Source organism: Paralichthys olivaceus, chromosome 5 (genome assembly GCF_024713975.1).
Source record: "Paralichthys olivaceus isolate ysfri-2021 chromosome 5, ASM2471397v2, whole genome shotgun sequence".
NCBI classification, from domain to species: domain Eukaryota; kingdom Metazoa; phylum Chordata; class Actinopteri; order Pleuronectiformes; family Paralichthyidae; genus Paralichthys; species Paralichthys olivaceus.
The window spans coordinates 7,510,346-7,523,646 of NC_091097.1; the positions used below are offsets into that span (position 1 = coordinate 7,510,346).

General features: G+C 46.4%; 1 protein-coding gene across 2 annotated transcripts in view; it reads right to left on the bottom strand.

The window, feature by feature from the left end:
* The window catches only part of arhgap23a (Rho GTPase activating protein 23a), a 68,881-nt gene extending 56,104 nt beyond the window's left edge, over positions 1–12,777 (bottom strand). Inside the window, exon 1 of one of the 2 annotated variants that reach the window (XM_069525290.1) lies at positions 12,424–12,777. In XM_069525290.1, the coding sequence (XP_069381391.1) occupies positions 12,424–12,432 (9 nt within the window). In that variant the 5' untranslated portion in view covers positions 12,433–12,777. The remainder of the gene's footprint in view (positions 1–12,423) is intronic. The other variant, XM_020094242.2, reaches the window with a different exon arrangement.
* Positions 12,778–13,301: the final 524 nt, after the last annotated feature.

A 13,301-nucleotide genomic window follows, 5' to 3' on the forward strand; every position in this document is an offset into this window, starting at 1 on the left:
TAAAAGCTTTTCAAATTTGAATGTATGATCAATGCATCATAAAGTGCCTCCAAACTGTACTTACTGTGACAAGAATACCATGTTGAACAAAAGCTATAACTTCTTGTTTTAACTTGTAACATAACATTTGAAAGTAGTAAAAAATACTCCAAATAGAAATATGCAGCCAAGTATATTTACTTAACTTGTATAAAAGACACGTAAATATTCACATTTGAATCAGGGACATTTTGTCAATTTTACAAAAAAAAATACTTCATGCCTAAATTGATCATTAAAATTGTTCCTCAAATTTAAATCCAGACATATGAATAATCTCATATCCTGATCGTAAATCAGTATGACCGGTAACAGCCACACAAGTACGAGTGGGTGTGTGACAGATAAGGGCTGAACAAAGGCTGAAAGTATAATTCACTGAGAGATGCCATAATTCCTTCCATGCCCAGACAGTCGACCGTCATTCTCAGAAATGTGTTGACATGTATTTTTAGTCGGTTCTGGCTGCCGAGGAATTCAGTCCACATGAATCAATAGGCGTATGCAACAGTCAGGGGAAGTTTACTCATCACACCAACAGGAATTTTACCCAGCTGCCAAGAAGTAAGTCTACATCATACTGTATGTCTTGTGTTGTCTGTGGCATAATGCACAGTGAGAGTAAATGTGAGCTTCAGTCCAGAACATGGAGTAAAAGTGAGAAAGGGAAGGAGGATGAAAACGTGGAGGAATATGGTGCTGGCTTCGCCTGCTGATGGCTCAGAGCTGGGGGCCCATGTGGCTACCATTACTCTGAGGGGTGCAAGTATCAGAGAGCCACTTCAAAAGCTTGCCTGCCTATGGGGAAACAGAGCCGAGTCATAGGGGGGGGGGGGGGGGGCAGCTTACAGGAGCCCTTCCCACGCCAAGAGCTGCAGCTGCAGACTCAGCCTTTATCTCAACACGTCTCCTCCGTGTGCCCGCTCCCTCTTCATGGTCTACAACCTCTGCTGCTGGCCGGCTCAGAGACACACAGCCCCTGCCAAAGGCTTACAGAGGACACTCCTCTTAAGTACTAGTCTTGACCTTCACTCATCTCCAACTCATCTCCCATTTGAGATGGATAATTATCATATGGGTTTTAAATCCCCTCCTCAAGGTTGGTCATACAGCAAAGCCAAAGTAGTTTCACTGAACGCCAGCGGCAGAGCAAGAGCTTCCTGGTCTTAAGGTGGGACAGATGTTCTCTGAGACGAGAGGAGGTGAGGTTCATGTAGCACGTTTTGTGGGGGGTCAAAGGGATATCACAGCTGGATGCTTTCTATCCTCTCTGACCTCAAATATGGATCTTTCTCTGCAGCCGCCTCCGTCTCTCCATGTGTTTTCTATCCCAGCAGACGGAGGGATAAATCAGTCCGTGCCCTGACACTTTTCTATGGGAAGAATGATCCCGTGTTGGTGCGCCCCTCCTGTGCTGGGGATCTTCCAGATCTCATCCCAGATTGCATGCAGATACACACTCACGCTACGCATAAATTTACCTGTCAGGCAAGCAAAATGGGCCTTCAATTATTGATGGCCACTGCTCGTCTGAGATTGAGAGGTGCGGAGAGACGGGGGAAGATTTGTGTGTTTCAGACGTCATGTGTCAAATTTGAGCAGGTAGGTAAAACGCTTATTTCAAAATGCAGGAAAGAGCTGTAATTGTATCCATAACCAGCCAAAAGAAGTGTCTTCTATTTCACATACTGCACTTGGTGGCTGAAAGTGTGCATCTGAAGACACTCTCGTCTCTGGGTCAGGCTTATTAACTGACACACAGCCTCAGGCGTTGGGTAGTAAGCTCCCGATGTGACGGGGATGTGAGGCGACACGCCCTGATCTTTTCCCCTCGAGGGCCGGCTGGGGACGGGCAGGCAGGCAGCATCCACAGACTGTGAGAGGGCCTTCTTTGGGTCATTACATAATCGCACACACAGCCTGGCGCCTTAAAGGACAACCCCATAAACAACCATCATCCTATTTGCCCAATCGACCGCGCCCCGATTCCCACTTCCCTCCTCTGGCCTGGCTCGGCTAGGGGTCCTGCCGGGCGGAGCGAGAATCCTGCTCTGCCGCTGAGGCTGCGGTGGCGAGAGGAGACGAGGGAGAGATGGAGGGAATGGTGGTGAGTGGGCTTCCCCTGCCGTCCCTCATTGCGTTCTAGGCCACTTCACAGAGCGTTTGCGCTGGTATGCTACTATTAATTGTGGTCACTCCATTTATTCGAACTTAACCCCCCTCCAAGGCTGCTGGTCCCTCATTCTTTCATATCTCCTCTGTTTCACTTCACTTCCCTCCAGTTATTGAGTCCCTCCTCTGAGTAAATGTCCGTCACACTTCTCTGCACACACATACTTTCAGTCTTAGGAGCGCAGTTGCCAAATCTTTTCAACATTATTTACTTTAAGCCTCTACAGAGTCTGTTACTCTCCTTTCTCTGTCAGGCAGGCCACACTGTCTCTCCACTTGATACAGCTGTATTTAATGAAGGTGTCTGGCTGTGCATTCAAACTGTGAAGAGACAAAACCAGACAATGAGCAACTCCTGGTGAGATACACTATCTCCTGCTCTGCACTGATCTAATATAAAGGGTAACCCTGTTTCTGTCCTCTTCTCAAATGTAATAGAAGCTGATTCTCACAGTCTGGGCCTGATAACATGAGACCTGTCTGGTGAAAGCGGTTAGGCAGAGTCCAGGTACTTATACATGTACGAACACATGAGTGATTAAGCCATGGATGTCATGGATGAGCAAGGGGGGCAGTTTTGGATATTTACGTGCTTGTGAATGAGATGTAGATAAGTGAGGGACTCACATGTCACTACGTCTCTTCTTGTGAGTGTGTCTGGCTGCCTGTTGACACAGAGGCTCCTGCGACACCCCTTTGAATGGGGTTGTGGGAAGGTTGAGGGGACAAGAGGGGCAGCGACCCCTGGCCCTCGCATCGTAAATACCCCCCCCCCACACACCTCTCTGCGTGACAGGAGGAGTCTACTCTGTCTGGCCTGACAACTGGCACGAGGAGAGGAAACAGCTGACCAGTCAGACGGACAGAAGGGCTTTGTAACTCTACTGTACAGACATGTGGAAACCTGAATGACATGTTTGGGTTATGAAGAACTGAGTTTGACCTGCGGTGTTTGCTCAGGCCCATCCTACATCCATTATACCGCTCGAGCCCATGGCCACAGATTTCCACAGGCCAAACAGGTGACAATAAAACTTTGCATGAGCAGCATTTCAGTGAATCTGGGGCCATTGCTGACTATTTTCTAATTTGCGGTGTACTGTTCAGAGTCTGGATAATAAAAGAAAAGAAATATGTCCTCCCATTTTGGTTAGGCCTTTGATTTCCTTTCACTCCCCTTTAATTAGTAGAGGATTAGTAAGAAGACTCTTGAACTTGCTTGAGCTTTTCAACCCATCACAGTCTGCATTCAATGGATTGAGTCATTATCACTGAGTGGTAATGCAGTTTAAGTGCAGCTCAATTTAAAATGTCCACACTGCAAAGCAAAAACATATATTTGAAAAACTGTGGTTTCAGAGGTCTGCTAATAGATTTTTATGTTGCGCTGGAACCAACATAGTCTGGAGTTCTAGAAAAATACAAAGTGATGGATAAAACACACACCCATAGTTTTCAGAATGCTCAAACGCAGAAAGTGTTCCTGTCGCTGCTCACTCAATAGATATGTATGTATATCAGGAGACGGACTCAACCAGTTGGTTGCTTTGGCTGTATATTTGGGATCGATGTTCAATGATGAAATGTTATTTGATGCATTTGACTTTAAGAACACACAGTGCTCCTGTGTACCTCTGCCCTCATCCACTTGCTTCTGTCAGCAGTGAAATGATCAATAAATGCCAGTGTCCCAGTTCCTCTGGCAGCCGTGCAACAGAACCAGCGCCATGTTTGACATTTAAGGTGGAAACTTTGGCCCATAAGCTGTTCCTTCCTCTCTATGGAACTCCACAGGACTCTACTGTGAGTTTTTTGTGAACTGCGGATTATCATCTTCTTCCTCTTCATTCCTCATATCCACCTCAATCGAAAGCTCGCAGTAAACATGTGTGCTTGTTTTGTGTTATTGAAAGTGACGACACAACTGCTCAAGAAGCACTTAGCAGCCAAGTGTCTAATTACTTTTGCACTTTAGGTGCTATGTGTTAAAAGAGCTAGAACTCTCACAGTTCTTTCAATGATGACACACATCTAAGCAATTTTAACCTCAATTTAATGCAATTTAATTATTTTATTTCATGTTGAATGTGCTGAGACTATAAAATAATGTGTATTGTGTATAATGTGTAGCAGCCCAAATATTTATGGACTGTATAAAGTCACTGGCTTGGGCAGCAGAAATCTTTACTAGATTTATAGAAGATCATAAAGGCAATAAAAACCTACCAGTATTTTACTTGGCTGTTTTCCAACCAGTCTTCCCCTTATTTAACTGGTCCACTGTTTCCCTTCTGACCCGTCCATCTCCCTGCCTCACCCCCACGCCAGATTTCACTGCAGCTCCCCCTCTCTCTTGCAGCTGCCTCGCTCATTCTCCTGCAGGACGCTGTAACTCAAACAGAAAATGACCACGAGCCCGAGGACGCCGAAACTGCATCCGAATCTCGGAGACAGGGGCAAGTTCAAGTCGGAGCTCTGGCTGTTGGGAAAGCTGGGCGTTTGGTTGGGTAGGATGCTGGAGAGAATGACTCATTGAGGCCAAGAACGCAGACACACACACACACACACACACACACACACACACACACACACACACACAAACACACACACACACACACACACACACACACACACACACACACACACACACACACACACACACACACACACACACACACACACTACCAGCTTGTGCTCTTGACTGGACATGCTGATTTGCCACAACCAATACTGAACTCAACTCTGACTTTTCCAAACTCCCTCACATCAACATCCCCTCATCAAAACTTACTGGGTTGTACGATATGCCCACTGTGTATGTTTATTTCCTGTCTTCCCTTATGAGCTACTATCTCATCCCAAAACACAAAGTGCAGTTTTCTGTCCAACACAGACATTGGCCTTAAACTGACCAGACCTGCTTGGCTGTGTGGGAGCGTTTGAGATAAGGGAACAAAGAGAAGGAAATACCCCCGGTCCTGATGAGGAGTGTGGTGGATGTTCAGGTGTCACAGTTTGCACAATTGACCACAGCTTCAGTCTCCAGTCTGTGTCGATTCATCTATTCCTCAAAACTCCAGACAAACTAGTGAATCACATACTGGGGCATTCCACTGTTACTATAAATATAAGCAGTTACTATAAATGCTTGGCACACATTCTTCAAAAGGACATCCCAGCCGTGTTATCCCCTCATCTCCACCTTTTCTTTTCCCCTAAACCTCCTCTGAGAGACAGAGGTGGAAAATAAACACAGGCTCATGGTTCCAGTAGCAACGGCTCTAGTTTCCTTCCTGACGCCCGTCACTTCATAGAGCCCAAATGTGTTCGCAGCCTCTTTTACCTTTCACAACTCCACTTCCTGCCTCTAGCAAATATCCTGAGGCACAGGGACACACAATGGAAGCGAGCTCAAGGAAGAGATTCGTCTTCAAGTCGCATGTGGGAACCAACCGCTTTGATATCAGCAAAAACATATTTACATCTCTGCTGGGCAATGATGAGTCAGGAATATAAATCGCACAAAATTAGAATGGCATATTGTTAGATTTGTGGTTGTGAGTTCCCTGAATGTATCATCGGAACATTACAATGGAGAAGGGACAATAAGAAAGTTTTTTTAATTTTTTGTGACTATTGGAAAAATCCAGATGGCCCCTTCCCTTTAACAGTTAATTAATATAAATATTTAATTGAGTCAACTGAGGTAAACTGGACTTGGTCTGACAGTTGCTATCTTTATTACAGACACAAAGTGTGTATCAAATATGGGCCTTTACCAGTGTGTTTTTAATGTTTTATGTTTTCACCCATCACTTTTTTAACATTGCAAGTTAATAATAAGAATAATTCATGGATCTTGATCTTGTTACAGATCTAAATAAAAATGTATAAAGGGCTATAAACTGAGATCATTTAGATTCAATAGGAACTCTAGTTTAGTCCAAATGACCGTGACCGTTTTGGTGCAGAATTTAAGGGGACTTGTTGTATGATTCATTATTTCATGGTTTAATGTCAACCAGTTTACAAAGTTCAATAATTAAACCAGTTTGGAAAATTAAGTAATTATAGCTGTTTTCATTCTATAATCCAGTGCACAGCATCATTTTTATATTCATGCATCCTCAAGTAATAAAAAGAATCTTCTTGTGACTTAAATAAAGGAGTCACAGATCTCCTGAGCGTCTCCTGAACATAACACAAGCTTTTAGCCACACCCCTTGCAGTATATAAAGTAAAGGGAATAATCCTGTATGTTCCAGGAGATCATATCCTAATCCAGAGTGCTGCCTTGGCCTTAAAACTCTGAGATAAGTTTGTCTAGACACGGCCTTAGAGCAGCGTGCTCTCCGTTTGGAGGAGGACAGGAGGCCACATGTGAGGAACAGATTTTTCTTAACCTTCAGAAAGGTCCACGTTTTCATTTGTTCAGCCATCGCCACAAAAACATTTACTTCACATGTCCTGAATACTGCTGGGAGTCTCATGAAATATAACATCATAGATTTGTGCTGTAATGTCTAATGCTGTGCCAACATCAAACAGATTTTAAATGTTTTTTATTGTTTGCCCTCAATTCTTCATTTTTAACTAGTAAAGCACCTTGTAATTATTATTTAAGTTTATTATTATTATTATGTGCTAGAGGAGACATTTATTAATCAATCACAATATGTTGCATTCTTCCAACTGTGATCAATAAGTGACAAGAATAACGCACTGTGAAAGAGAGGATTATAAAGTGTGTATTTGCACTGTCATCAATGTCACTAGCAAAAACAAACATCCTCTTATTCTAGGTTGAATTCTGTAAAAAGGACGGCCATCTGTTCCCCTGCTTGCCTCCGCAGAGATTTCCCTAAATAGATAATCCTCAATCCCACTGAAAACAGAGAAAATTGGGCTATAGTTGCATGTGGACGCCACAAGGGGGCTCAGAACAGTGCTGGAAGGACAAGACGGGATAAGGGTGGGGAATTAAATATTAAGTTGTGGTGAGGTTTTTATTTCATCCCCATCAGTGGATTAAAGTGGATTTATGGAGATGATACTAAAACAAAGAAAATATGGCTGACTAAGCAACATGGAGAGGAACAGTGTGTTCTTCTCAGAGTATGTGAGCCACAAAATAAAACTGAGGGCGAAAACAAAATGAGCCGTGTTTTCTGTTTTCTGCAGGACCATCACGTTACTTTCTTGCTGAATTGTGTTAAGCCCTGAGCATGTCTGCAGCAGTTTGGAAAACAGGCCAATGGGTCAGCGGCTCGTGACGCAGCGCTCAGTTCATTGCTGATCTGCAGCTGTGGTGCACACTAACACACCAACACTGGGGCATCTCTGTGGCCTGTTTAATGATCAAAGTAATGAAACCGCAGGCGTCGGCTGCACAGCTGCTCATTCCACACCGACGTCCTCACACTGCACCTCAACACTCAAGGAGGAGAGAGGAGGAGCAGGAGGCTGGGAAACTGACCCTGAGAGATAGAAGCAGACCGTAGGGGTCATGGCGCTGAGTGCTGTGCACGCCTAACCAGCCCATTAGGTTAACCTGGGCCAGCCCAGTAGAAAACCACCTCCTAATTGGATGGCCGCCTCATGCTACTGATAAACCTCATCCCTCTGTTTTGTTCCATTTATCCCAGCTCTCATCCTGTGTCATCAGCATGCAGATCTCTGACACGGGCTGGACTGATGCAAAGTGCTGCTGACAGGAAAGGCTTCAGCCCCACAGACTGACCTTTGACCCCTGCGAGAAAAAAACACGCCCCCCCTCCCGCGCCACAGCCATCTGCATTCGTACGTTGCTCGCCACTCAAGTGTGTGGAGGCTGAGGTCCGACAACGTCCTGAGATGAGCAGGAGCTGTTTACTTCCTGGAGATGGTTTGTCCTAGTTTCTTTCACAGGACAATCTGCCCATTGTCTGCCTGGAGGCATTCACCCATTGATTATAGAACATGAACCCTGTGCTGACATCCTTCACACGCAAACATTAACACCTCAACATCTACATCTCACACTCGACATCATGTACTGACAGACAAATACTGATAAGTTGGCATTTACTAAGTTTAAGCAGCTAAAATATTCTCTCTTTGTTATATGAAGAAGCAGAAGAAAAGAGGCGAGGTACAAGATTCATAAAAGTTGATAAATTAGCACATGTGTGGATAAAATATGGAAAAATATAAATATACAAAATCGTAAAGAAAAGTTTCCAAGATAAAAAATATTTCTGGATGTGTGCATTAAAAGTATTAAAAACCTGAACTCCTTCATCTTAACATGTTGAGGGTAAAGCAGGCTGCATGCTTCATCTGCTGCAGAGCACATTGTGACGGTGGCCAGCCGGGTCAATCAAAAACTCCCCAGAGCCCCATGCAGACAAATGTCCCCACAGAGCTCTGTTTTATTTTTCTGAACATGCAAAAACCAGCTGAAAAACATTCGCAGCGTGGTTAATTTTCATTGTTGTTCTCTGACAAACAGGTCAGAGGAGCCGCGGCGGCTCTCAGCATGGGTGGAAAGATCGATATATGCTTATATGTGTGTGTTTAATTTCAATTTAGATGCAAATGCTCATGCAGAGTTCATTCTTATAGTCGCTCAGTGTCTGCTGCTCAGGACAATAGAGCGAGACATTCCTGAGAGTCCATAGATGGAGGGCCATGGGCAGTGGGGGGGGGGCTCGGGGTGCCATGGGTGGGGCGTCAGATTAGACCACCTGTTCCACCATGAGGCGCACACACTCTTTCCCTTTATCCTTTTCTCGCACACACTTGTTGTCTCGCACATTCCCTCTCACTATCTCGTTTGTAACTTAATAAGACCCTTTCTTGTGTCACACACACACACACACACACACACACACACACACACACAGACACACACACACACACACACACACACACACACACACACACACACAGACACACACACACACACACACACACACACACACACACACACACACACACACACACACACACACACACACACACACACACTTTCACTCTCATAAAATATGTCCCTCTGCTCCATGGCTTCTTTGCTCCGGGCTAATTTTGACTGCATTCCATGTCAGTCACATCTATGGGAAACAGACACAACAATTTGCCAGATAACTCTGGCTAAGAGCCACAAGGACTCACACACACACACACACACACACACACACACACACACACACACACACACTTATATATACACACACATTACAGTTAGACATATGTCGCTTTGCCCTCCAAATCAAGCCTCCAGGGAGTCTTGTTCAGACAGCAGAATAAACACAACAGCGTCACTTCACCATGCACATCACTGAGGAATTCCCTATATATATATGTTACAGCTAGTGTGTTGATTCTGAAACACATTTGTTGAAATCCTCTTCAATTCACAATAACCATCAATACATGAAGTTGTCTGGAAGAGAAAAGTGAAAAGCCAGTGTCTGTGGCCCTCACAGGACTGTCTGTCACTAACCAGTCTGCCTATCTACATGCACCCTGCCCCGGCCCAAATTACTACCGGAGTCTTCACGAGCTGGAGAGACATACACTGCTGATACAAAAAGCATAGCTAGAAGTTAGCGAGTGTGTCACAGAAAAGTTGGATAACTTTTCCAGAATTAACAACCCTACCCTTCAAAACATCTGACATTTCTGATACGCTTTAACATTCATCTAGTTGCTCATGTCTTTCCTCTTTACTTTTCTCCATGACTCTCACAGGGGCTGCTACGGCAGAGAGAGAGTGAACCACTTGTTTCTCTCTGAGGGATGTGGTTAAACAAAATTCCATCTCCAATCCCAGAGTTCACAGGGCAGCGGTCATCACAGCCCGGCCCAGGTCTGCACTAATGACTATTGATCGCAAAACACTAATGACCCAAACTGATTTGTAGCGGGCCCGACATTATAATCGTCCTCAGGCAAGTGTCCTGCAAATGGGAGAGGTTGTTGGTCAGTGTCACTCAGCGACTTTCATGAGCTTATAAAAACCACACACCTCCTCTGAGATGATTTACATCTCGTGTGCAGTGTGCAACGCTCTTATGCAGAAGAAGAATGCAGCGCAGACAGACTCCAGGAGGAAGAGGAGTCCCACTGCTGCCCTGGATTCTCTCTCACAGACACTTTATATAACCAGGTTTTTCCTTTTCTTCACTGAGCCACTGCCCTCCTTATCACTGTGCATGTGTGTCTCAGCCATGACACACACACGCTGAGAAACACAAATCTTTCCATAAACGATGGTAAACACTACATGCCTCTGTTTAGATTGCAACGGAAGTGTTCGTTCATGTTTACACTTCCAAATGGCAGTAGATCCTTCGACGTGTTTCAGACATACTGTATATGTGCAGTCGTAGGATGATGGGGCCACTTTGGTGTAAACACGCACGCACACGCGCAAACACACGCGCACACACACACACACAGAGGCCTACAGCAGGAAACCTATGAGGAGATAATGCGTCACGCCCACATTGCTAAATGACAATAACGCATAGTCACGTGATCAACAGGAAGTGCTATAATCATATTTGGCTGTTACATCACAATGTGGTCCATCTGTTGAAATGACACTGACCCAGGCTTAGGGCTGTGCCAACGCCTTGCCGTGTCAGCATTTCACAGCACTGCACATTCTTATAAATAGTTTTCATTTCCTGAGAGCGATATTGTGCTGTAAGACACACCATTCTCATTTTTCAGTTTGTGTGTGTGTGGTTGTGTGTGAACAGTAAGGCTGTGACCCATACATTTGGCATTCACATGTTCACCAACACACCTGTGCGGTTTCTACAAGGTGCACAAGCTTTCTCGTCTGGAGAATTAAAGTTATGAAATAAGCACCAAAAAGTGCAAACATGGTATTTACCCCTGCCTCATAACACACACACACACACACACACACACACACACACACACACACACACACACAGTCTGGCCAGCAGAAGTGATGACATCATCTCGGCTAAATTGGGGGAGCTAACGTCACCCTGACATGAGAGGGGAGGCGGATACAGACAGGGAGACGTTCCAGTGGAGCACATGCATTATTCACCCAGAGGAAGGTTTGAGGTTGGGTGTGTCACCCTCCCTCACTCCCTCCCTCCGTCCACACCCTCAAATCCCTCCTTCTCCTACTTTAAGACGAACCTGATTCTCGACCTCAGGAGGAGGAGAGGACGCAAAGCAACAGAGGAGACAGAGGGAGGGAGGGAAGGGGGAGGATGAGGTAATCAATGAGCTGGACGAACACTGGCGGAGTGTTGAGGGCAACAGAGGGGAGATGTGGGGAGGGTGTCTCTCTCTGAGCACCACAACCATTCATCACACACTCAGCTCCCAGCAGCTGCTTACAAACACCAGGCAGCATCAGCAGCAGCAGCCGGCCTCCGCTCTCTCTGCTCCACCAGGCTGTAAAAAACACACACCAAATATTTGGAAAAGCACCCCTGCCTGTTTCTGAGGATGCTTCAGGTGCAGCAGAGGTGCAGATTCGTCAGGTGGTGGATCTCACACTGTCAGTGTAAACAAGCTGAGCTGCTGCTGCTGCTGCTGCTGATGACAACTGCTGTAAAAGAGCCGGTGACACGAGGAGAACACAGTGTTACAGGGCAGTGGCCTCAGTCGTCTGAGGTTCGATGAATGAATGAACGGACACGCACACAGATCTGGACCCTGCTGCATGACATCCCACCTCCCACCTCCACCCTGGCTGACTGTGGGTGTGGGTGTCAGCTGCTACAGGTTATGGTGATGATGATGGTGATGAGGATGTCTCAGCCACACCCCTCTTTTTTACGCCTCTCCTCCCAAGTGCCGCTGATGTAAAGAACAGACATCAGAGATGAAGCCGGTGATGATTTTAAGCTGTGTCACCACCCGCCGCCCCCCCCACCAGAGGCCACCCAGCCCATGCACGCCGGTGGGCCCCTGCATCCTACCTCTACCCCCAGAGTGAGCGAGGGGGGACAAGAAGTGTTTGCTTCTGCCTTGGGGGAATGGAAAACCTGATGATGGATGATATGAATGCACCAGGAGCTGCTGGTGTGTGTGTGTGTGTATGTGTGTGTGTGTGTGTGTGTGTGTGTGTGTGTGTGTGTGTGTGTGTGTGTGTGTGTGTGTGTGTGTGTGTGTTTCTGTGTTGTGTCGTCAAGGTGTGGATATGTGGTCCCCTCCCCTCCTCATCTCCATCCTCACCTGGTCCATGATCTCAGCGAGCCTGCTCCCTCCTCCTGGTCCCAGTCATGGCACGAGATCACCTCCTTCCTCCTCCTCTTCTTTTCTCTTGTCCTCCTTTTTATTCCCTATTCCCACAAAAGCGGAGCAGCGCTGCTCTGCTCACACAGGCGAGGCAGCCCGGCAGCTCGGTGCTGCTGCTGCACGGCTCCACACAGGCATGACTCCCTCTCTCTCTCTCTCCTTGTGTCTCACAGTGTGTCAGCCTGATCCATGCACTCCTCTCTCCTCTGGGTGGAGGCTGCGGTGCAAGCCGGGGCGCGCGTGGGGTCCTCGTCTCACTTCTGCAGAGGGAAGACGTCTCCCGCTCTCTCGCGTTCCTCCTCCACCTCCTTTCACTCGCTCCCTGACTGTTTGCTCCCCTTCTCTGTCTCTACTTCCCTCGTCCCCTCCCCCCGCCTGCTGCAGCCACGCTCAGCCAATGAGGGAGCGGGAGCCAGGGAGAGAGGAGGGCGGGGGGCTGCGATTGGCTACCAGGGGGAGCACGTGACAGCCGGCGGAGGACCCGGGGACCCTCTACCAGCTGTCCAGCTCATCCCTCCCCTCAAAACCTCTGTTGCCATTGACAACAGCTGCCGTGCAACGCAACCCCCCCCAGACAGAAAGCCATTGGCTGGCAGGATTTACGGCCCCCGCCCCCTGTTGTTGGGGAGGGAGCATGTCGGGACGTGTAGTCCAGATAACAGGGAAATGTGTTAGAGTGAATTATTCTATGACTGTGAATAAAATCATTATTTCACTCAAGTTTCACTTCTGTTGGTGTTGTATATATGTATTCTGTTTACACTATATAAGTTCTATTTTATTTTTTAGATTTCCTTGCATTTATATATGTATTA